Here is a 22,748-nt window from a genome sequence, read left to right on the forward strand (position 1 = left end):
GAATGTTTCTGTAGATGACAGTTGTCTTAACTGAATAGGTAACTGATTTCACAATTTTGGTCCCATTCATGCCTAGAGGGAAATGTACAGACAAAAATAAGCTGTGTAATTTATATTCCACAGACTCATTTTTCGCATTATGCATAACTAATTAGTTCTGTGTGTATTTCTTTCAAGAACAGCAGGCAGCTTGCTCTGAATTTATTGAAGTTTTTGCATGTTTGGTTTCAATATAATTTTATTGTCAGTTTTAATTACATAATGTGTAGAGTTCAGTGCTATTTCATTACACTCTCATTACCATTAATCAGTATCAATCATAGTCATTTCTGGGTCAATTTAAGTGTTATTTTCATCATAGCAATTCTAGTGTATTTCAATGTTATTTTTTTTAAATCTATTTTTGGGTCAGTTTCAATATCAACATCCTGTGTCATTTTCTGTCCGATACCTTTAATTTTCAGAGTAACTTCGGGGACAAAATTGCATGAAGTTGAGCCCCCTGAAGGCTCAGAACAGCTGCCCGTTCCCACTAGCTGGCTATCAATCAATTCAAGCTTCCAGGGATATCAGTATTTTATGTGACTAGAGCTCAGATCTTTAGACCTTGTGAGCTAAAGACACAAACCCCTTAAACTTGGCTGGAGCTTTTGTATTATAGTGAGGCACTAGTGGGGGCTTATGCATGCTAATTATTGACAATGATGTAAGTCAGGAATAACAACATTTCATTCCTGTACAATACACAGTAATAACAGCTACTCTTGCAACTCCAATATATCACATAATATAGGCCTATCTACTATAGAACATAGTCAGCAGCAAAATGAGTATGTTAGATCAACCAATCACTTGGTTAAACATGGCTCCTTTAATAGTAGATGTTCCTAGATTTATGATAATTTTGATGATGACAACAATAACAATATTGACAATGAAAAAAATGATAATCATAATACTACTTTAATAACATTGATAATAATAATAACAATGATAAAAATAATGACAATAGCATGAGGAAATCAACTGTATCAACGAAAAAAGAACAACAAAAATGACAAGGAGAAGAATATCTAATGTGTTCACAGGCTATTACTTTGTAAAAAAAAAACATAGTTCAAATTGATGTTGCTACAAATGCAGTAAGAGCATAAACTATCATTACACAGTAGTTCTCATAATAAATGTTATTTCAAAGCTTCAATAAATCTGCAGTATAATGGAACAGATGATGCCAGGGTGAAGGTTTCAGCACTTTCACAAGTATTTTATTCAAATTTAACCACTATGAACACAAATAACATTTTCAATATGACTCATAGGAAATGTTACTGTTTTATTCAAAATAAAAAGCATTGCTACAGATGGCATTTTTTTTTTCCGAATGGAAGGACAACAGATTGAATGATATCTCTCTGAATGTCTCTGTGTCAAGCCTCTCTCTCTCTCTGTGAATCTGCATTGCACTTCATTCACTAAACTGGCAATTAGCCTTGCTCTCCTCCTTATGGATGCTAAACATGAACATTATAGATTATTGACATAATCTACAATACACAAGGAATTCCCTATTTCCCCTATCTTCATTGTATCACACATGACTGCCTGAATAGCAAAGAAAACATCTGTGATGAAGTAATAGGAATAAACATTTGTATTATTTAATTCTATGAAGTAAGTACAGCATGCTGTTGGAAACATTTTCATATGTGGTGTAAAGAGACTACAAAGAGCAAAAAAAAAAAATGTGTGTGACAGCAATATATAGGACAACATGAGACTGGGTAAAGTGAATGAGGGTAAAAATGTATGGTATATGACTTAATCTGTTTCGGTATATGAATTGATTGATTTAAAAAAAAAAATGTTGGGTACTATACTACTAGTACTAATTTTGATGGCACGGATTAATAAAAGTGTCTGTCATTATGATGGATTTATATGAATACAGAACTCTCAAAAGTATATTGGAGGCAATTCACTTTAAAAATTTGCAAGATAAATGTTGGATATTGGAAACAACTTATGGACACAACATTCAAAATGTTCGATATATATGATTCTAGAACTTTCAGCCTAAAATGATTTAAAATTATGAAAGTAACCACTTTGAATTATTGTGCCCTTATACTAAAAGAAGCAGAAAATTTGGAGTGTTTTTACTCCCTCCTACCACCCCCCCCAAAAAAAGCAAAAGCAAACACAAAATCCATTCACAAGTTTTTCAATCTATTTCTTTGGGGCTCTATTTGGCAGTCAATATACTATGGATTTCCATTGCAGAAATAATCACACCATGGTAAATAATGAACTGCATATTTGATGAGTAAATATTCTAGAAAGATAAGGAATGTGGATACATTGAGAATATCCCCACCCCCACCCCCTGCCTTGCACCCATAACAATTGAATATGTTTGATCTGTAATCACCTCATGCATAATGTACAAGGGTATAAGTCTGTTCCCTTGATGGAGGATGACTGAATTAAAAGCTTGGCCACTGTAGTATTATACCAACTAGCTAATTTTCACTGAGCTAAAAGGATTTTTTTTTGTTTGTTTGTGCTTTTTGACAGATAAATCCAGAAAAATTAAAAGATCGACTTGGACTCTTGACCTTTTCTTGATCTTTATGTCCCAAATATTTTATATAGTATACATTTTCACACATAGTAGTTGTATCCTGTAGAATGTGTCACATTACCAGAGCCTACTGTAAAAGTGGATATTTTTCCGCGAGTAATTTTTCACGCTCGGCCAGGTAGGATGGATTTCGTGTGTTTTTAATTCCATGGAATCAGGACATGAACTACTGGAACATGTGGCATGTGAAAATATTTGCATGCTTTTATTTTTGCGCTAGCATCTGGTTGCGCGAAATGCACAAAAATTTCCACTTTTACAGTATGTGACTGTATGGACCTCATCTTGTGGTTTTAAAGGGGAAATCAAGTCTAAATAAAATATAATCTAATAAGAAAAAGTAAAATATTGTGAGTTCAACAGTCAAATTTTGATCAAAAACGGTTGAAAAATAAGGAAGTTATGACATTTTGATATTTTTCTGATTTTTCAGGAAACAGTTCTTGAACAGTCAATATGAATATGCACATGGAAAAGTGAGCATGTCATCCCTTCACAACTTGCCACATATTTTGTACAAAAAATTTAGCAATTTCCAGTTTTTCATTCAAATGCAATCATGCCTAAGGCTTAAATCCTGGTATATCTAACTGATCACTAGTTATTCAACCAGGAATAGCAACACGTTTCAGACTTCAAAGACAGAAACATCAAATTTTTGTCATTTTTTTTTTTGTACAAGATCAATGGAAAATTTTGAAGTTACATACCGTTACGACATGGTTAGCTCACTCATTTGCATATTAATATCCACTGATACAAGAACTGTTTTGCAGAAATCAGCAAAACTTTAAATGTCATAACTTCCTATTTTTCATCTGAATTAAGTCAAATTTTTACCATTGAATTCGTAAGATTTTACTTTTTTTTTCTATCAGACTAACTTATACTTGGTCTGGATTTCCCCTTTACTGATGGATAGTACAGCCTACACAGTTAGGGCATGTATTGCAAGTGTCTTTTTTTCCCTCACTATTTACATAAGTAAAAATACATACACACATATCTTATAGATGTATATTATATACAGTTTTCTCTGAAATTATTCATACTTCAGATGTTTTGTTGGCTTTTTTGTTTAAGCAGATGCCAATTTTCATAAAATTATAGAGTGGTGGCACTCACACTCAGGAACTGGTTTGATACCCTACATTGTCAGATTGAAAATCATTATATTTATTTCCTGATTAATCTCATTAGCATAACAAAAACAATGCAAGGATTTTTATTTTATGTTTTTTTCAGGACTTTATCCCAAATCAGACGTTTTTCATCAATAGGCTACTGATCTCAAGCAATTTCCGTGTAATAACAGCATTCAATGTATTTGATACTGATACTTGATAAGCTATCAACCCCCCCCCCCCAAAAAAAAACACACCAAAAAACAACAAACAAAAAAAAAAACACCAAAAACAAAAACTAACATAATATTTTATCAAAGATATGAGGAAGTGACATACCATGCAAAAAGAGATATAAGACAGCAATATTGCATGTCTCATTAAATAACACAATTTTATAATTACCATGTTAACAAAATCATTACCAATAATACCATCATCAGAAATTCATCCCTGTGCCTTACTCTTTGAATTGTTCAAATAATGATGTAGGCCTACTGCTTCTTTCACACCCAGGCACACTGTCCCTGAACCTCATCTTGCAGTGTTCTTCTTTAATTTTGCTTCAGAATATGCTCCAATTTCTCATGTTATTTATTTCAGCAACCATGAAGGCCTCAAGTTTTTGCTATTATCTCATTAATAGATCTATATAAAAACTCTGTCTATATATTCCTATCATGTCTTTGCAGTCATGTGCAGAAAGAGAGAAAAACACAACAACAACGTAATTACTACATATTAAAGACATACAGATATTATGGCAGGTACTAAATGTAAGTTGATGCAAATGAAAATATAATTGCATTAGAAGACAGTGACCAGTTCGTGCAGCATTTTTTAGCCTGCAGAAAACGAGAACAAGTACGACCTCCAGTATGACTTTCGCATTGCATAAGCATCGTTTTCTTCAGTGCATCCCACATCTAAATTCATCGCACCATTCCGAGCCAGTGGCTCCACGTCCATGATCGCGCTATGATTACCAATACTAGTAAATAGGATTATGATGTATTAGTATTAATAGGCAGCACACTGTGTGGTGGTAGCGGCTTCATCGGGCCAAGGAGGCTCGCAGAGGCGTGGCAATGCCTGCCTATGAGCCGAATGCACACGCGATCGCTGCAGCTGTCGGCTGATATAGGAGCCAAACAACCGATACCATGCACTCGCTGGCGCTGCATACCTTCTGAATCAATAGCAGCCCTCAATCCCCAAGCGATGAGAGGTTGACCAGCCAGCGTCTTGATGTTCTTTAACTTGATGCCCTTGCTACCACCCCTAGCCAAGATCAGGGCAGCATAATGTGGAGTTTTCTTCTTTTCTGCGGACATTCTCCAGGATACAGTTGTAAAAACAGACAGGGTGTGTGATGTGATGAGCTTGTCAGAGTGTACTGCACTCGACGATTGTCTTTGATTGCACTACAGCTCTGCGTGTGGATCCCTATGGTATCAAAGTCCATCAGATGATCTACTTACGGCACATCACACGTGGCTTGTGTACTAGTACATTTCCGCCTCAGCTATGAGTTAGTAAACATACCGCTGAATGACTGAAATCAGGAAGGTACTTCACATCCACTTCCCTGCTGAATATGGACCTGTATACTACCATGGACTGAGGGGATGACCAAGGGGGTACGAGAGAACCTCCTTGGGATGACTGGCTGACGGGCTGAATGACTGCCTGAATCATAAAAACTGACGGATTGATTTTATAGATGACTCACTGAATGATGGCTGATTGACAGACATCACACTATTGACTACCATGAACGACTGCCTGCCGTCTGATAACCTTGAAGTACACGTTTACTAATCAATTACCTACTTTATAACAAATCATTATAGAAAAAGGCTGGGGTGATATCCCCACCCTACCTCCGACTCCCACCCATGGCCATCCCATACCACTCCTCCCTCTCTCGGATCTCTACATCTCTCATATCTCTCTCCCACCCCGATCTCTCTCTCCTCCATCTATACCGCCCCTCTCCCCATATCTTTCTTTATGCTAAACGTGGATGGGGTTGCGGGGGGGGGGGGGGGAATGCTCGAGGTTCAGTCGAGGGTCAATGCTATTTCAACTTCCTCCCTCGGGAAGTATTTGGTTTTCTTGGGATTGTTTGAATTTTCAGTGCTGTACATAAATGATAGTTCATGAAGGGAGGTGGACCAGAGAGATATCTCGGTCTCTTCCCACCTCCCTGCTCGTCCACTTCCCGGTTCATCAACAACCATTTTCATCGTAGGCCTGTACAAGGTTTTATAAAGAGCACAACATGACTCGTCTCTTACAGTAATCACATTATCTGAGTAGAAGGAATGTGCGCTTTTCTCACACACACACACACACACACACACACACACACACACACGAAGGGATTCTTTGTGTAATATATTTTATTTGTTGATATATCACCGGGCCATGCATACGGATTTTTCTCCCTTTTTTTTTTGTGGGGGGGGGGGGGGGGCGGGAGAGGAGGCAAAAATTATATTTAATATTGGGGAAACATACAAAGGAGCTTTTGCATTTTTTCATCGATATTCAGCGATCTGATGCACTCTTTGGATTGATCGAATATTCAAAAAATGTTGAATGAAAAATGAGAAAAGAGTATTGATGTAACTGTACGAGATAATTCTTATGTAGAACATTGACTGCTTGTTTAAAGTGATGACAACTGGTTGAGACTTGGCTTCAGTTTCTAATATTCTTTTTATGAATGATTTAGAAACCTCTTATGAAATAATGATAAAACTTGTAGTTCCAGGAGGAACTTAAAGTTTATTTGATGAAAATCTGTTGTGAAATGTCTGAGATATCCAAAATAAATTGAGCGATCACACTAAAAAGGTGGACCCCCTTTTAATAGAATTGCTTTGTTTTACTTTGTTTTTGGACAGAGTATAGCCATTTCAAAATAATAATATTCAAATAATAAACTCTGAATTCCTCCTAGAATAGTGTACTCTGTGATAATTATTTATTATAAGTAAATTTCTTAGCATCCTAAGAACTCAATCCTCATCTCCACCAATATACTAGTATAATATTCATTTAAATTGCAAAAATGGCCAAACAAACAAAGCAAAACAAAACAGTAATTTTGTGATTTTCTTATTAAAATAAAAAACCCCAAAATTTGATATGCGACTGTATAAAAAGGAGAAGTGCAAATCATTGATTAGGTTGCGGCAATCCCCCTGAAACCGTCACCATCATCACCACCACCACTACTAACACCAATAACAAAGTAACCGGGCCCTGACGCGAACCCCAATCAAATCTACATACAAGGAAATTGAAAATGTATAGGCCTCACCCACGTACCTCTATTTGCCCCTTCGTTAAAAACAAAAGAAATAAAAAGAAAACAATGAAATGAAACTCGGAAGTGACACCAGAAATATTAGTCGCACCCCCCTTCCCTGGATCGCCCCTGCCTTTGTTGTCGAAGGTATCTGAGAGAAATGAGGCTGTGGGAGACCATTTCAGTTCATACCCCCTCCCATTCCAATGACACAACCAAAGAGGATGGCAGTAACTGAGTGGGAATCAGTGGGAATGCTGGGGGATGATGATTGTTCCAATTCTTGTGGGATTCATTTAAGAGCACATTATAATGGTGTTGTTGTGTGAAAATTATTTGCATTAGAACGGTCTCATATTCAAGTAATGAGCAGTTTAATGCCCCGTCACTGTACAGACATGCTAGCCTGGAAACATTAAACTGCACATTACATGAATATGAGACCATTCTGAAGCAATTTCACATAACAATAGATGAATCCCACAAGAATTGGAACAATCATCCCCCAGCATTCCATTGATTCCCACTGATCACTTACTAGCTAGCCTACTATCCATTCCCTTTAAGAACCTCTTTGGACACTCTTACCCTTCCCTGCCCTTCCCCATATGGCACGCTATTTGCCCAACAATTCCATGGGGATGGCTAGTTCAGTGGGAATCAATGGGAATGCTGGGGGATGATGGTTCCAATTCTTATGGGATTCATTTAAGAGTACATTTATATCCATTGTTGTGTGAAAAAGAATTTGCTTCAGAATGGTCTCATATTCAAGTAATGGACAGGTTAGCATGCCTGTACAATGACGGGGCATTAAACTGCACATTACTTGAATATCGAGACCGTTCTGAAGCAAATAATTTTCACACAACAATAGATATATAATGAACTTTTAAATGAATCCCACAAGAATTGGAACAATCATCCTCCACCATTCCCACTGATCAGTTACTAGCCACCCCCTTTAATTTATCGCCGATAAACTTACGAAGTATACAGTTAATCGTTTATCAAAAGGAAAACGCAGTTTATCAACTGCAATGAAAAACTTTCTATTTTCTCTCAATAAACAGTGTTTCTCTAAAAAAAAAAAAACACAACAACTTGGTTTATCGATCGATAAACTGACTTTTTTCGGGGATAAACTAGGGTTTTCACTCGATTATATAAACCATGGACCTACAATGTAATTAGGTCCATGGATAAACACAGTTTGTCTCGAAAAACTTAGTTTATCCACCAGGGTTAAGCCTATATTCAAACCTTGTCAGTAGTTGGCGCTTTGAGCTTTGCGTTGCCACGACTCATCCAGATCTTCTGGATCTTTCACGTATATGTTTACCGTCGCGACTACTAGCTGGTCATGGTATTTTATACTTCTGTAGTCGCAAGTCTTAGTTTTTCGATAAACTCTGCTTGTCGAGCGAAATTAGTTTAACTAATAATCCATTATTCTGTTTATCAAACTTTAAGAATTAACAAGAAACTCTGTTTATCGAGCGAAAACTCAGTTTATCGATAAACTCAGTTTAACTATAAACTCAATTTATACGTATATCGTGACAAACTTAGTTTTTATTCAATATGCAAAGTTGCTCCCGAAAAAACTGAGTTTATCGACTGATAAAGGGTCTGATCCAAAAATCAAGGGACCGCGACGGGATGGATTTTTTTTTTTCTCACAAGAAGAAATTATTGTTAACATGAAAGCAGCCACATACCCTTACATAATGTATTAAGCTTACATGGAAGCATGAAAGTGCACTACAAAAAAGGCAGCCATTTGTTTGTTTCCACGGCAACAACAAATTCTGTTGGTGCGATGGGACGGAATGAAAAAATAAGTTTTTTGTAAAGCAGATCCAAAATTAAATTGCATCAAATTTGATGAGCAATTGCAGACTTACCATACCATGTGATATTTGCTTGCTACTATTCCCTATATTACTTTAATAAAAGAGGTAACATATTATAGACTTGATATAGATTTTATTTTTTAAGCAATTTTATCAAAAAAAAAAAAAAAGCCGAAACGATATGCACTATGTACAGTGACGTACAAAACGAATGGGAAATTTTAAACAATTGACTAATTTTCATTAAAGTGTGGTAAAATCTTTGGCAAACACAGTTTTATAACATTTTAATGTAGGGTTAGCATACCAAGATTTAAAATACCAAGCAATGATGAAAAATTTCACCAACAATTATCACTATTTTACTTTAAAAAAAAATATCACAAAAGAATCATTGCACTTTTGGTATAGTAATCCTTGATTATTTGTCCAGGAACATTGATTTTATGAGTAAAAATGAGACTCACTCATAAATTGCATGTCATTAGCCCAAGGTTTGAATTCTGCCTGAAAGATTTGAATAAACGGTACCATAAAGTCTATACAAATTTTCAGCTGCAACAACGCCACACAGTATAGTGGCAAAATGCTTATACGTGGAAGTATTTTTGTGATAATCTGGGAAATTGAGGACCTTTTTTTTGTTCAATTTTCACCCAAAATTTGAACACCATATATTAGGATCACAGTTTTTTTAAATCCATGCTGTAGTTTTTCAGCTGCAAAACTTCACCTCGTTATTGAGTTGCAGTAATACAAACATTTCTTTTTTAGATATGTGCTTTTAAATTTGTATGCAAGAAGGGCATAAGAAAAAAATACCACTCTTTTTTTAAATGAAGAATTTAGAATTTTCAATTCCCCAAGTGCATTACGATATGGGAATGTTCAAAATTAATGTTTCAATATTGAAATGTAAACAATTTTCCGAGAATGCTTTATTGCCCCCTTTTCTTATTATTTTTTTTTGACGGTACTTTTTCTTCCCTATTTCTCAGACATGGTATAAGAATCTGCATTGTGATAAATACCAATTTCAATAGAAAAAAAGAATACAGTTAGAACACATGAAAAAGAGACCGCTATGTAATGCAGTATTTGTCTACCTGAGTAGACTGTATATTTGTAATTAACAATTACAGTGTTTAAAGTCTGAATAGAAATTGCTTTGCTTACAATAAGTTGGTAAATTACATCAAGGACAAATAGGAAAGAGAAAGCAAGTGCAGATCTTATTACATTACTCCAAACAGTGAAAGACTATGTAAAATAAATGCAAACTACAAATCGGCAGAAAACCGAATCTAAAGTATGATGGTAAAGTATATTGGTTGAAATGAGGATTGAGCTTTTAACTTTTTGTGAGGTACTAAGAAACCTCGAATGAAATGTTACAGAGCATAAGTGTTATGAGTCTAAGAGGAATTCAGTTTATTTTATGAAAATTGGTTTTGATATGGCTGATAATATATCAAAACCAAAGTAAAACGAAGCGATCAAAATAAGAGATGGGTCCCACCTTTCATTAGGATTGCTTTGATTTGATTTGTTTCGGATATCTCGGCAATTTCAAAACTGATTTTCATCAAATAAACTTTGAAATCATCTCAGAATTACTTACTCTTTCATATTTCATAGGAGGTTTCTCATTTTCAAAACAAAAAGGATAAAAACCTGAAGCCCCATCTCAACCAAAACTATACCATCCCTCTAACTTCAATTGGTCAGACCAAATAGTCACTCAGACTGGGGGGAGGGGTGGGAAATATAGAGACACAAATGTAAGAACTGAAGGGAAGACGAATCCATATACCTCTTGAACACTTACAACAGTCATTCTTTTCATAAGTGTGCCAAATAGTCTTTTTGTTCTGGTTCAAGTTAGGAACACTCTTTTTCTAAACCATTATGGTATAAAAAATCCGTCCCGTCGCGCGACAGGACGGAATTTATATTGAAACATAATTTTCTCAAGAATAGAAAATTATTTCTTTTAAGTGTCATGCATACAGAGCGACATTCATTCATTGTTACATTATGGCATGTGAGTCACCAAACTCGAGTCTACCATAGAAAATTATTTCGTGTCAAAGTACTGAAAAACATGTTCCCCACCCCCCCCCCCCCAAAAAAAAGGTTTAAACACTTTTGACCCCAAATCTTACTATATACTGAGAAAAATGAATGCCAGATATGGATTATTCCTAGGAAGGTAATCCATGTTAAAACTTGATATTTCCCCTACTTTTGTAGTTTTTGTGCAAATTACTTGAAAAATAAATTCCGTCCCGTCAGGCAAAGAGAACACTTTTCCCGTTTTACTAGCATTTTACTGAAAAGTTTGATGTCAAATATATTAGACCTGTACTTTTCTGAAAACTGCAGATTCTCAGCTTTCATATGATATATAGCATGACATACAAGTGTCAATATGACAATTTAGCCCAAGTGAAAACTATTTTTGGATAAGACCCATCGGCGATAAAATCAGTTTATTGGAATTATTGGGCAGATTGGCGAGCCATGATCCTCCTCCCCGCCTGCTGCGATCCTCCTCATCCCCACACGTACACGTGCGTTACGTTGTGGATGTATGGCCTCTATAATTTTGTCGGTGCAGGGAGAGGTGGAAGACTGGTTGGTGTATCGTACGTTTGGTGTGTACAGCAAATGCTGTGATGGTGGTCGCGGATCCGAATGGTGCACAGTGACGTTAGATCTGGAAACAAAATCGTGGGGAAGTTGCAAGTGTAAACTGGACTGTGCTCTTATTTCCCACCGTATTCCCCTGTTCCTTTTATTTGTCTGACATTCAGTAAGTTCTTTGAATCGTATTTCGGAGCTTCGAACCAAAATCGATGAGACCCGACCTCCGGGTCCGGAGCTTCGTAACCCAGTCCCATACGTGAATCTTCGTGTAAGTCATCGAGTTAAAAAAAAAAAAAAAAAAAAAAAAAAAAAAAAAAAAAAAAAAAAAAAAAAAAAAAAAAAAAAGTGCGCTGAGAATTAATCATGATCATGTGCTATGTAGGGGTTATTCTTTGCTTTACCTAGCCCGACGACAGCGACTGGGCTGTGTATAGTTATGCTTTACCTGCCTTACCTTTATCCACCTAGCTAGTGCGTACAATGAATAGTACATTCAACATATCGTAGCTTCCTAAAATTCTCCTCAAATCAACACTAAAAAACAGCTAAATTTAAATCTAATATGATGGGGGGGGGGGGGGGGTTTCCGGACACTTAAGTTCGCGCATGAAAACTTACCTATTTTACATAGAATATGCACCCTTTACCTTAAAGACTTGATATAGATCTACTCATCTAGACTAGACTCCTTGTAATCGTATCATAGTATACTAGTAGTAGTACTAGGCTAGACAACATACAAACTTGTTATCTGAAAACGGCGTGAGAATTAACCTGCTAAATCGTTGGATATCCCCTTCAAAGTGACTCCATGTACGCGTCCGGTCCCACAAAGCTTTGTCATACAACTATTACTAGGTCTAGTAATACTGTAGGAATCTAAAGACTAAAGTTTAGTACTTGCATGTCATGTATTCTTAATACTATTTAACGATAGCAGGTTAGTGCGCTTGAAATTGCATAGATGGCATTTTGATTAACCCCGGAGCGCTCCTTTACACCATTGTAGATCTACTCTGGGATCGCCCTGAGTCAACAGCAGAGATGGAGTGGTATCTAGCTAGGCCTATGTATGATGAAAAAAGAAGCACAAATTTAAGTGCCTCTAAAAGTGTCCTATTTTACAAGCAAATCCAAATGAATGGCTTAGGGCCTACTTTTAAACTATACGTAGGCCTACGTTCCATATCTAATTCATACCACTCAGTTGTGGATTGTGGACTAGCTCAATGAGTTAGCCATTGATGTGTCCATCACTCATTAGTCATTAGTTTAAACAGGTTATCATCAGTGTTCTATGTAAGGCTAGGAGTAAAATTGAGAACACGTATCAGCTTTCACATAGAAAAATCCAACACCCTCTGTTTAATTTCATCAAACTGCAAAACCTGTCTCACCTACACTCAGTTGTACATATTACAATGGTACATGCACATCTGTCCTAACATGCAGCGCAGTTGGCCAAGTACCTGTGTGTTTGGTGTTGAGTTTGCCTCCCCATTGTCATGGAGGAAGTGCATTGACATCTCCTGGGAAGGAGCAAGATGCATTCCTTTCCTCTGTCCAGACCCAATTAAAAGTGCTCTTTATCCATAATTTTAGGAAGTCCTCTTTCAGCACCATTTTATAGTCTGTCTTATTTTACAGTATGCCAGTTGTGTCTTGGCCCCCATACTAGGAGGACCTCATCTGAGGTTGAACCATTCTAATGCACTACTGCCACCTGCCTTGTCACACACACACACTGAAAAAAAGAAACAAAGCAAAACAACAACAACAACAAAAAAAAAAAAAAAAAAAAAAAAAAAAACCTCCACTCCTGAGAAACCTGTGTTATCATTCTGGATTGATAAACTATGTAGTAGTGCCCAACCACCACCTCATGCAAATTAGAAGGTGAACCAGACAACCAACTTGTTCACCTGATCAGGCCAGTAGAGACAAACCAAACAATTAATTCCCGTACCCTAACACACGGACCCATTTCCTTTGACCCGTTGAAGACTAGTCCCGAGTATACTCCGGCAGGTGTCAATGGGAAATGCATGTTATAGAAAAATCAGCTCATATTCGACAGGTTAATACGTAGAAGGACACTTTGCATCTAAGCACAATCTGTTCCTTGCACACCTCTCCCGAATGTGAAGTAAACTCGGCTTTTCTTGACAGCATCATACCAAAGAGAAAAAAACATAAGTGCTTTCAAATAGCCTGGGGATATGATTCACAAGTGTGCTAATTCACGGTTTTACACAGTATCAACAAAAACAAGGAGAAAACCTCATTTTCAGAATATTGACTTGAGACTTTCACAATGACTTGAGAGGAAAAAATCCATTACAATAGATGCAGACATTTCGCAGGATATCAAAATGTATTGCTTTTATCTTAAATTCATGCTGTGAACTGTGTTTGAAAATAGATCTTTTATGCCGATAATATCCCTGCATATATATTGGTAGTATACTTTTTGTCACCATTACAAAGTATGCATTCTTTATTCATTAGATCGTGCATTTTGTATTAAACTTTTTGTATTAAACTATTTCTTCCAAATTGTTAACAGTATGATTTATTAACTGAGTGTATGCTTTGCATTTTTTGTACCTTTTGTTGTTATATATAATAGTTAAATTAATTTAGGTTAAAAAGACAGTTAAATGGAAAAATATAAATGTATTCTTCCTCTGCAGGTCACTTGAAGAGGACCCAGCTGCAGTGTTATTGGTGATACATAGCAGGACATCCCAAGACCACACACAATGTTTGTTCTGGCAGAAATGGTTGACACAGTTCGCATTGAACCATGGCTGTTTAATGTCAAACCAATGGATGCAATAACCGAAGAGCTCAATAAAAAGCTGGCAAACAAGGTTACTTAAAGTTTAATGTCTTACTTGTTGTATTACAGAGAGCTGAAATCTGTGTCCCATCTGTTTGCTTTCAAAATTGTGTACCTTCTGGAAAAGTCAAGGGCCCTTAACCCCGCCCCCCCTTTTTTTTTTGTCTGGGGCTTAAGCTCTCTGTTTTGTCTTAGCAAAATTCCTGTATTGAAAGTTACTCATCCATTCATTGTATCTGTCCATGTTGACAGCCCTGGGAAGTTTCCTCAAGTAAAATAGCTCTTGTCAAAGATAAAATAAAGAAATAAGATTTACAAAGAAAATTGATTAAAAGAAGTGAGGATTTAAAGGCAGCAAATTTATAGAAGAGTACTTGTATGCTATTTTATTATTAACCACATTTTCCTACTTCTGATTGTAATTCACAGCTATACAGATGAGTTGCTGCAACAGCTTGTATTGTAATCAGTGGAGCCGAAATGTTACATTGCCATTGCAGATCCCAGCAGAGGAGTAAACACAACCTTCAAACACAGAGTCTAGACAACTCCTAAACTTTGGAATATATAATCAGTAGAAATAAGGTGTTGATTACATTGAAATCTCTTGAAATCTGAATTAAAGACATACTTGACATATTTATGATGTCGAAAGATGCATGACTTGTGCTATCAGCGCTGCAGAATAAGACAGCTCTGCTTTACAATTTCAAGTTTTGATACATTGTATGTCCTGTTGCCATTGGCTTCAACATGCACATCCCAGACATGAAATGTTTTATCTTTCGTTGAAGGTGGTGCCAAATGTTGGCTTGTGTATTGCACTCCATGACATCATCAAGCTGGACGACTCGCACATCTTCCCAGGAGATGGGGCCTCTCACACCAAGGTCCACTTCAGATTCGTTGTCTTCCGCCCATTCATGGATGAGATCCTCGTGGGCCGGATTAGGAGCTGCAGTCGTGATGGAGTCCATGGTAAGTGAAGAAAAAAAGTCCGCATATACCTTCAACAAAAGAGAGATAGTAAAAGGGAGACACTCCAGAATATAATTTTTATGCCTCCGCCAATGAAGTGGCCGGAGGCATTATGTTTTCGGGTCGTCCGTCCGTCCGTCCGTCCTGTTTTGTTTTTGTCGATATCTCAAGAACCGTGTGGTGGTTTTACATCAAACTTGGTATGAGGGTATATCCTGGGGGGATAATACTTTGTTTGGATTTAAGGGTCACGGGGTCAAAGGTCACAGGTTATTTTGTGTAAAAAAAGGTTGAAAATTCATGTTTTTCTCCATATCTTGCAAATGGTTCAAGGTATCTTCATGGAACTTAGTATATATGCTTGTTCCAATAAACAGTGATTATCTAGGGAAGTTGGGGTCATGGTTCAGGTCAGGGGGTCAAAGGTCAAGGTCAACTCCTCAAAATATCACTACTTTCCTTATATTTATGCAATGCCTGAAGGTTTTTTTTTTTTTTTTTTAACTTGATGTACATGTATACATGTATTACCCAATATATATTCTGTGGGAAGTGTCTTGCCAAAAGGTCAAACTTCAAAAGGTCAAAGGTCAAGTGAAAGTGCTGAATTGCACTTTTTCCTCCATATCTCAAAAGTAACTCAAGGTATCATCATGAAATTTACATGTTTATGCATGTTCAACCTAACAGTGATTCTCTTTGGAACTGTGAGGTCAAAGGTCAAAGGCCAGGTTTAGATAATGCTGTTTTCCCATTTGATACTGAAATTATACTTTTTCTCAATACCTTGAAAATTACTCAATGCAAAAACTTATAAAAGGGTCAAAAGTCAAGTAAAAATCATCAGTTCCCCAAATACCAGCACTCTGACATTTTAATCATTCATCCAATTGAACCTAGGAAAGTGAACATTCAGCACATTTGTGTCAAACCTGTCATTTTAATATTTTGCCAATTGTGTGAAACTGTCATCACACATTGTCAAGACATTGTACTATAGACCTATTAGGAGAACCATGCATTATGGCGGAGGCATATCAGTTGCCGTAGCGATATATCTAGTTTTCTTTTATTTTTTAAGATACAGCAAACAAAGGGATGCTGCTATTGGGATAAGTTTCAAGTAGAGAATCCAGTCTCCGAAATTAAGAAGATGTGGACTTTAAGTCACAAAAATTCATTTCATTTCAGAGATTTCTGAGTCTCGAGTGAAGAGTGATGTATCCATGCTGCTCTGCTGGAAAAAGTGGCGTTATGTTTATCATTCATGTCTAGAATCCTATAGTCTGTGCTTGTGTACATTTGTATCATCTGTAAAGGCCTGCTTAAAACATCAAGTACGATATGGGCAACAGACCGGGTTTTCGCTAGGTACGTCAAAAGGAACCATGTCTGGTTCTGTTACAATATCATTTCCCCATTATAATTTTGTTACAAAATTAATCTTCTACTGTTTATTTTGTTGCTCTTGATTTTGACAAAAGAATAACATTTTCGGTGATTTTGTACCGAATTACTGAGTCTTCTTTAAACAGAACCTGACGTGGTTCCTTTTGGCGCACCATAGCAAAAACCCCGTTCCTTGACCCGTTCCGGATTTGCTGTAGATGCAGCTTAACCCTCACCGGGGCATAATGTGTCATACAATAGATACTAAAGTCAAGCCAATAAATTTGTCCATAATTAGTGTAAGACATTGAAAGAAATAAAGTGATGGAAGTGAAGTTTCGAATCTGAATTTGTATCCAGTGGAAAAGGCGCTATAAAACTATCAGTGGTCATGATTACATGTACCGTAAGTATGGTATATGAATGTTTTATAAGAAAAGCACTTGCGCAGTGGCTATCTACATACCCTTATCCAAATAAAAGAAAGTATTGACATATACCTGTAATGTTTTTAAAAGGTTGCCGTGGTTATACATGTCTTTTTTTTTCTTTCCATGCAGTGTCCTTGGGCTTCTTTGATGATATTGTGATTCCACCGGAAGCCTTGCAGCAACCTTGCAAGTTGTATCCTTCATGCATAATACACATGTACAGTACCTCTATGTTTTCTCTCTTAGTTGCTGATATCGTTAGTTTTGTACATTTGTGTACTTATCAGTATCTTTTAATCTATTAATTTGTTTGATTAAAACTTTGTAAATTTATGTATATGTAAAGATCTAGATGTTTGTATGTATTCTTTTTATTATGAAGTGTTGTTATACCACAAGGATCTGTTGTACTTTGTGTGCCCTCCATGTTTTAAAGATGTATTAAAATAGATATTAATGAAAAAACTCAGAAGAGGAGCATGGTAGAAAAAACAAAATGTGGAACTTAGTCCTAATAGTAATGAACAGAAAGTTTATATGACTTTGTAACTTAAATCAGATTTTGACCAAAATGTCCAGGAGTCATTATCAGGGAGGTGGATGTACAAAATTCATGAAATGGCACAGACAGCCATATGGGGACCAAGAGGCAGGGCCTGAAAGTTGTCCACATCTAGAACAAGTGCCCAGACATTGTGAGGTCTAAAACGGCCAGAGACAGAGTAATCATTTTCTGATGTTTGGTAAAAACTACTGATTTCTTTTTTCATTCTTATCAGTATTCTTTAAATCTCATAATTAGCCAGATTTGTTTACGTTAGTCCTGTATGTCATCCTACATGTGCAAATTTAAAGGTTACATTTACCAATAATTCACTGGAGCATTACGTTAGACTCATTTGTTCACTTGAGGTATGAGGGTTTTATGAATGATGCATATTTTATCATTATGATGACTATAATTGTAGGAAGGACAATAATATCAAATATAACAGTAATAAAAATATTGATTTTATGATAATCATGGGAATTATTCTTGTTTTAATCGTTATCCATAACCCCATAGATAATTATTTTATGCATTGTTTTGTATCTTTATTGCTATTAGAAATGTGACTCTCAGAAGGGTTGCTGCATTTATCATTTTAATCGTAATTGCTGCACATCAAGATGCTTGTCTCAAAGTTGTTTCCTTAACAAGGATCATTTCAGTGATGACACCGAGCAGTTGTGGGTCTGGCAGTATGAGTCTGAGGAGGGAACCCATGACATGTTCGTGGACGTCAACGAGCAGATTCGCTTCCGTGTCGTCCAGGAGGTCTTCACCGACACCACGCCCGTTGGACCCGACGATGGGCTGGAGGGGGGTGTTGTGGAGGAGAGTGACACCAAAAAATCCCCATACAGCCTTGTGGTTAGTATGTCATGTGAATGAATCCTCTGTTGTTGCTTTGGAGTTTTGTTTTGTTTTTGTTTTGTTTTGTTTTTTGAGGAGGGTCATTGTCAAAGTCACCGCTATGTTACGTAATTGATTGACTGAGGTGAGGATTTGTTGTTTTTGAAAGTTATTGTCTGAAGTCTATGAGAGAATGGGGGTTGAACGATGAATCAGTGAACAGTGTAGGTTCACTGGTCTTGAATCCTTCTCTGTGAGAATGTTTTGCAGTTCCCATAGCGACCAAGTAGATGTTCACAGCTGATTGGTTATTTCCTGCCTGCTGCCATAGTACGTGCAGTCATGGCAGTGTGAAAGAAGTTCAAATCTGCTCAAGAAGTGGGACTGTGTTCAAAAGTTGGAGTAGCTCATCCTGTAAGCTGTCACCTCAAATAATGATACATGCAAATCTTATTAAACTGGTCAGGAATACATTCACTTTTGACACTATGAGGAGGACAAATCCAGTACGTTTGAGCAATTCAGCCCAGGTGAGCTAAAGTTGTGATCGTTTACCGTCAAGTGCATTTTTCATGTCGTACATGAACATTTTCAGTTTCTTCTTGAAAACTGTTGGCTGGATTTCGACCAATTAACTTGAAAGGAATCACTGACGGGAGAAGGGGATCATTTCTTGTGCAAATGGTGATGGTGCTGCACGAGTCTCCTGAGATAGGCCCAAACATCCCGTATTTTGCAAATTTTCATTTTTTTTTTGCCGTATTTGTCTTCTTCTTGAAACAAGTGGATTAACTATGACCACACATGGTAGGAAACATCAATGGGAATGAAATTATAGTTTGTTTAGACTTTGGGCAGTGTTTAAAGGACAAGTTCACCTTCGTAGACATGTGGGTTGAGAGAATGCAGCAATATTAGTAGAACACATCAGTGAGAGTTTGAGCAAAGTCGGACGATCCGTTCAAAAGTTATGAATTTTTGAAGTTTCTGCTCAGTCACGGCTGGATGAAAAGACTACTATAGCTTGTGATGTCACATGAGTACAACGATTTAAAGAAAGAATAAAGAAAATTCAACATATTTCCATTTTTCTCGCGTAACAAAAGAACACTCGACTTCTCTCTTTCAGAAGGCATGGGGAATAATATTACCCTTAACATACATCAGTAGCTAGTCAAAAACATGTGCCCTTTATTCAAAAAGTAAAGTTTTGTGAAATTCTCTTTTTATTTTCCTTATATAGTTGTACGCATGTGACATCATACACTTTAGTAGTCTTCTCTTCCAGCAGTGACTGCGCAGACACTTAAAATATTTGTAACTTTTGAACGGATTGTCCAATTTTCCTCAAACTTTCACTGATGTGTTCTACTAATATTGCTGCACTCTCTCAATCCTTATGTATATGAAGGTGGACTTGTCCTTTAATACCCAAGGGGCCAGCAGCAATCCCTGAATCTCCAAGAGTTTTGAAATCGTTTGCTCAGGTGGAATTCCATGAAGGCAAAGATTGGTGCTCAGGTGAACATATTGTAAGACATCCAAGTCTGTATTTTTTTCCTTTAAAAGAAATCCCATATACATATAGATTATAATGTCATTCATCTCATAAAAGGATAAAGCCCTAGTAGGGAACAAACAGAAAGAAACCCCACACTCAACCCCCCCCCCCCAAAAAAAAAAAAGAAAAAGAAAAAAAGATATGAATAATGCAAAAACTATCGGATTCACTTTCTAATCTTCCTAATGGTTGGAATGGCTGGGATGCACCCAGTATTGCACAGTGTATCAATCAATTGAGCTGTCCACAATCACCTTTATGGAAAAACAAAAGAAACAATTGTGATGTATTATTCAGTTAAGGTTGTTGAACGTGGCCTGATTGTGTATATGGAATGCATTATCTTTATGTTTCTTTGTAGGGATCTATCAGTGAACCTGGGTTAGGCCTGCTTGCTTGGTGGTCCAACATGTGAAGGTGCCTCGCAATGGAAAGAACCAAACAAGGGCAAGGATGTGGCAGGAGAATACTCGTCACAGATGCCCATACAAGGCTTGAGCCCTACATTGCAGTCAGAGGCTGACGGTTACCAGAGCTTTTGCATTCCACTACAAAACTTGAGGATATATGACTCTTTGGAGTAGTCAGAGGACTGATTGCTCTTCAAAGCTTTGACCTGTGATGTGACCTCTGGTAAAAGCTGAGTGAAGAAAGTATGCTTTCCATTCCATTCAAGATGTATTTTGAAGCGGAGATAGATGCGCTGTGAGATCACAGACGGTACATGTAGGATCCTTATCATGTGAAAGTGCTACACTGATATATTAGGAGATCGTAATTGTCGGCGATAAATCGAACAGGCCAAGTCCACCATAGAGAGTGCAAAAGTTACTTTCCAGAAAAATGCATTTTTATTCAGAAGTTTCGTGTTACACACAATTAAATGCCAATTGCAAACTGGTGAAGCCACTTTTTCTCTGAAATCATATCAAATTTTGGTCTAAAATTTTGTCACAAGATAGACAACACCTTCTACCACTAGATTACACTTAAACCTTAAATTTGAGTATTTTGCATTCTTAAACAAGCATTTTGCCAGTTACATTTATTGCTGAAGAAATGTAGTAACAGTGTGCTCTTCGTGAAAGTACCACATTTCCACAATTTAGCATGCTGTGAACTTTCTAATCATGACAAATAGTATCTGCAGAGGTGCTGCAATGGATAACACCTCTTGACGACTGCTAGTTCACATGTACTGATGTAACAATCCAGAGTAAACAACATTTTGAGTACATGAGCAACAGTCAGTGTACAATGGTAGCATGCTTGAAATCTGCAGGGGATTGTATGCTGATTTACATGAACTTGGCTGGTAGGCGTACACTTACGTTTGTGTATCTGAGCTTTTCAACGCGGAAGTTACACAGATGAATCAAGCATTGTCTGTGAGAAACCAGAATTCCTAAAAGAGAGTGGATTTGCTCCAGTAGATGCACACATTCACTAAAGCTGCACACTGTTTTATCGCTGATTTGAGGCGAGGGTTCGAGGCTTGAGTGAGCTGTTGGCCATTGCTTTTTTCATGTGCTGTAAATCATCTGTTGTGCATCATTTGCAAACTTTTTACATTTTCATCAGCCTCTTTCTGAACATGGCAGGAATCTTTGACTATTGCGGGTATACGTACAAAGATCTTCTGTGGTGTTGGTGGTTTCCATGTGCAAAAAAATTCAAATCTTAATAATTTTCAGAAATCTCCAGATCCTGAATAAGAGCAATCATGTAAATGCAGGGTGTTCATTTCAGTGGCTGTGGCAGCCCCATTGGGCACCTGGGGGTTTTAATTAGTTAAGCTGGGGCCCATCCTTAATTAACGATTTAGCTGATATACGCTGTATTTATCTCCCTTAAAATGCGTAACAGCTTTCCATTAGACTTGGCAAAAGAGAAAGAGAATTGCTCATATTGGTCAGATGGTCCCCTTGAAGGGTCCCAGGGGTGGGGCTCAAAGAACCAAATGGCATGTAATCAAAAATATTCTCCAGATTGAGAACTAGAACAGCTATTTGGTATTTCATTTAGATATGTTTTTTTTTTTTTTAGAGATGAGAAACATGAGATGTTCCTTTTTGAGGTTGTGGTGGCCCAACTAGGCACCTATGGGAATGACAATGTAGGGCTCCCAATTCAACGCCCTGAAAATCCAAATTGATAGACAACATACCAGATCAAGAGGGTATTCTTGTGGTATTATTTTTATGTAGATCCTACATATGGGAAAGGTAACAGATTTTGGTTACTATGTGATATTTTATAATTGAGGACAATATATCGGTCCTTTGCAGTGTCCATGGCGCAAGAGTGAATCACATGCTTGTCTTGTCAGTTGTATGCTGTTCAATAGTACTGCTAAGACATGTTTCCGTCATTAATACTTCTAGTAAAGCTCTACCTACAGCTGTACCCACTTCTGAATGGGGGAATGGAGCTTCAGGAATAAAATCCAGTTAAAACCTTTGATTATTTTCACTCTATTGATCTCACCATACTCCAAAACAGCTGATTTGCCTGGCCAATTGCATCAGCAAAACAAGTTTGTGGGTGTAGCCTTTCTAT

At 37.0% G+C, this 22,748-nt stretch overlaps 2 protein-coding genes across 3 annotated transcripts in view; one reads left to right on the forward strand and one right to left on the reverse strand.

Annotated features, from left to right (window-relative positions):
* Window positions 1–5,186, reverse strand: part of LOC139718474 (N-acylneuraminate cytidylyltransferase-like) — a 30,485-nt gene extending 25,299 nt beyond the window's left edge. The window contains exon 1 of the mRNA XM_071629946.1: window positions 4,955–5,186. Coding sequence (XP_071486047.1) covers window positions 4,955–5,102 — 148 coding nt within the window. The 5' untranslated portion in view covers window positions 5,103–5,186. The remainder of the gene's footprint in view (window positions 1–4,954) is intronic.
* Window positions 5,187–11,624: 6,438 nt separating this feature from the next.
* LOC139718475 (DNA-directed RNA polymerase III subunit RPC8-like) lies at window positions 11,625–21,498 on the forward strand. 2 transcript variants are annotated; one of them, XM_071629949.1, is made up of 6 exons: window positions 11,625–11,758; window positions 14,286–14,465; window positions 15,229–15,412; window positions 17,362–17,425; window positions 18,445–18,646; window positions 20,551–21,498. In XM_071629949.1, exons 2-6 carry the CDS (start codon window positions 14,355–14,357, stop codon window positions 20,602–20,604), a joined length of 615 nt encoding a protein of 204 aa, XP_071486050.1. In that variant the 5' UTR covers window positions 11,625–11,758; window positions 14,286–14,354; the 3' UTR covers window positions 20,605–21,498. The 2 variants fall into 2 exon arrangements, with proteins under 2 accessions (XP_071486050.1, XP_071486048.1); XM_071629947.1 differs by having other exon boundaries at window positions 11,636–11,860.
* Window positions 21,499–22,748: the final 1,250 nt, after the last annotated feature.

Source organism: Diadema antillarum, unplaced genomic scaffold, assembly GCF_040938485.1.
Source record: "Diadema antillarum isolate AM-2024a unplaced genomic scaffold, OU_Dant_1.0 scf00000095, whole genome shotgun sequence".
NCBI lineage: Eukaryota > Metazoa > Echinodermata > Echinoidea > Diadematoida > Diadematidae > Diadema > Diadema antillarum.

Coding starts and splice junctions, on each gene's coding strand:
- LOC139718475 (XM_071629949.1), top strand. CDS start 14,355: ATGTTTGTTCTGGCAGAAATGGTTGACACAGTTCGCATTGAACCATGG. Junction 14,466..15,228: donor ATAAAAAGCTGGCAAACAAG/GTTACTTAAAGT, acceptor CTTTCGTTGAAG/GTGGTGCCAAATGTTGGCTT. Junction 17,426..18,444: donor TTGCAGCAACCTTGCAAGTT/GTATCCTTCATG, acceptor GGATCATTTCAG/TGATGACACCGAGCAGTTGT.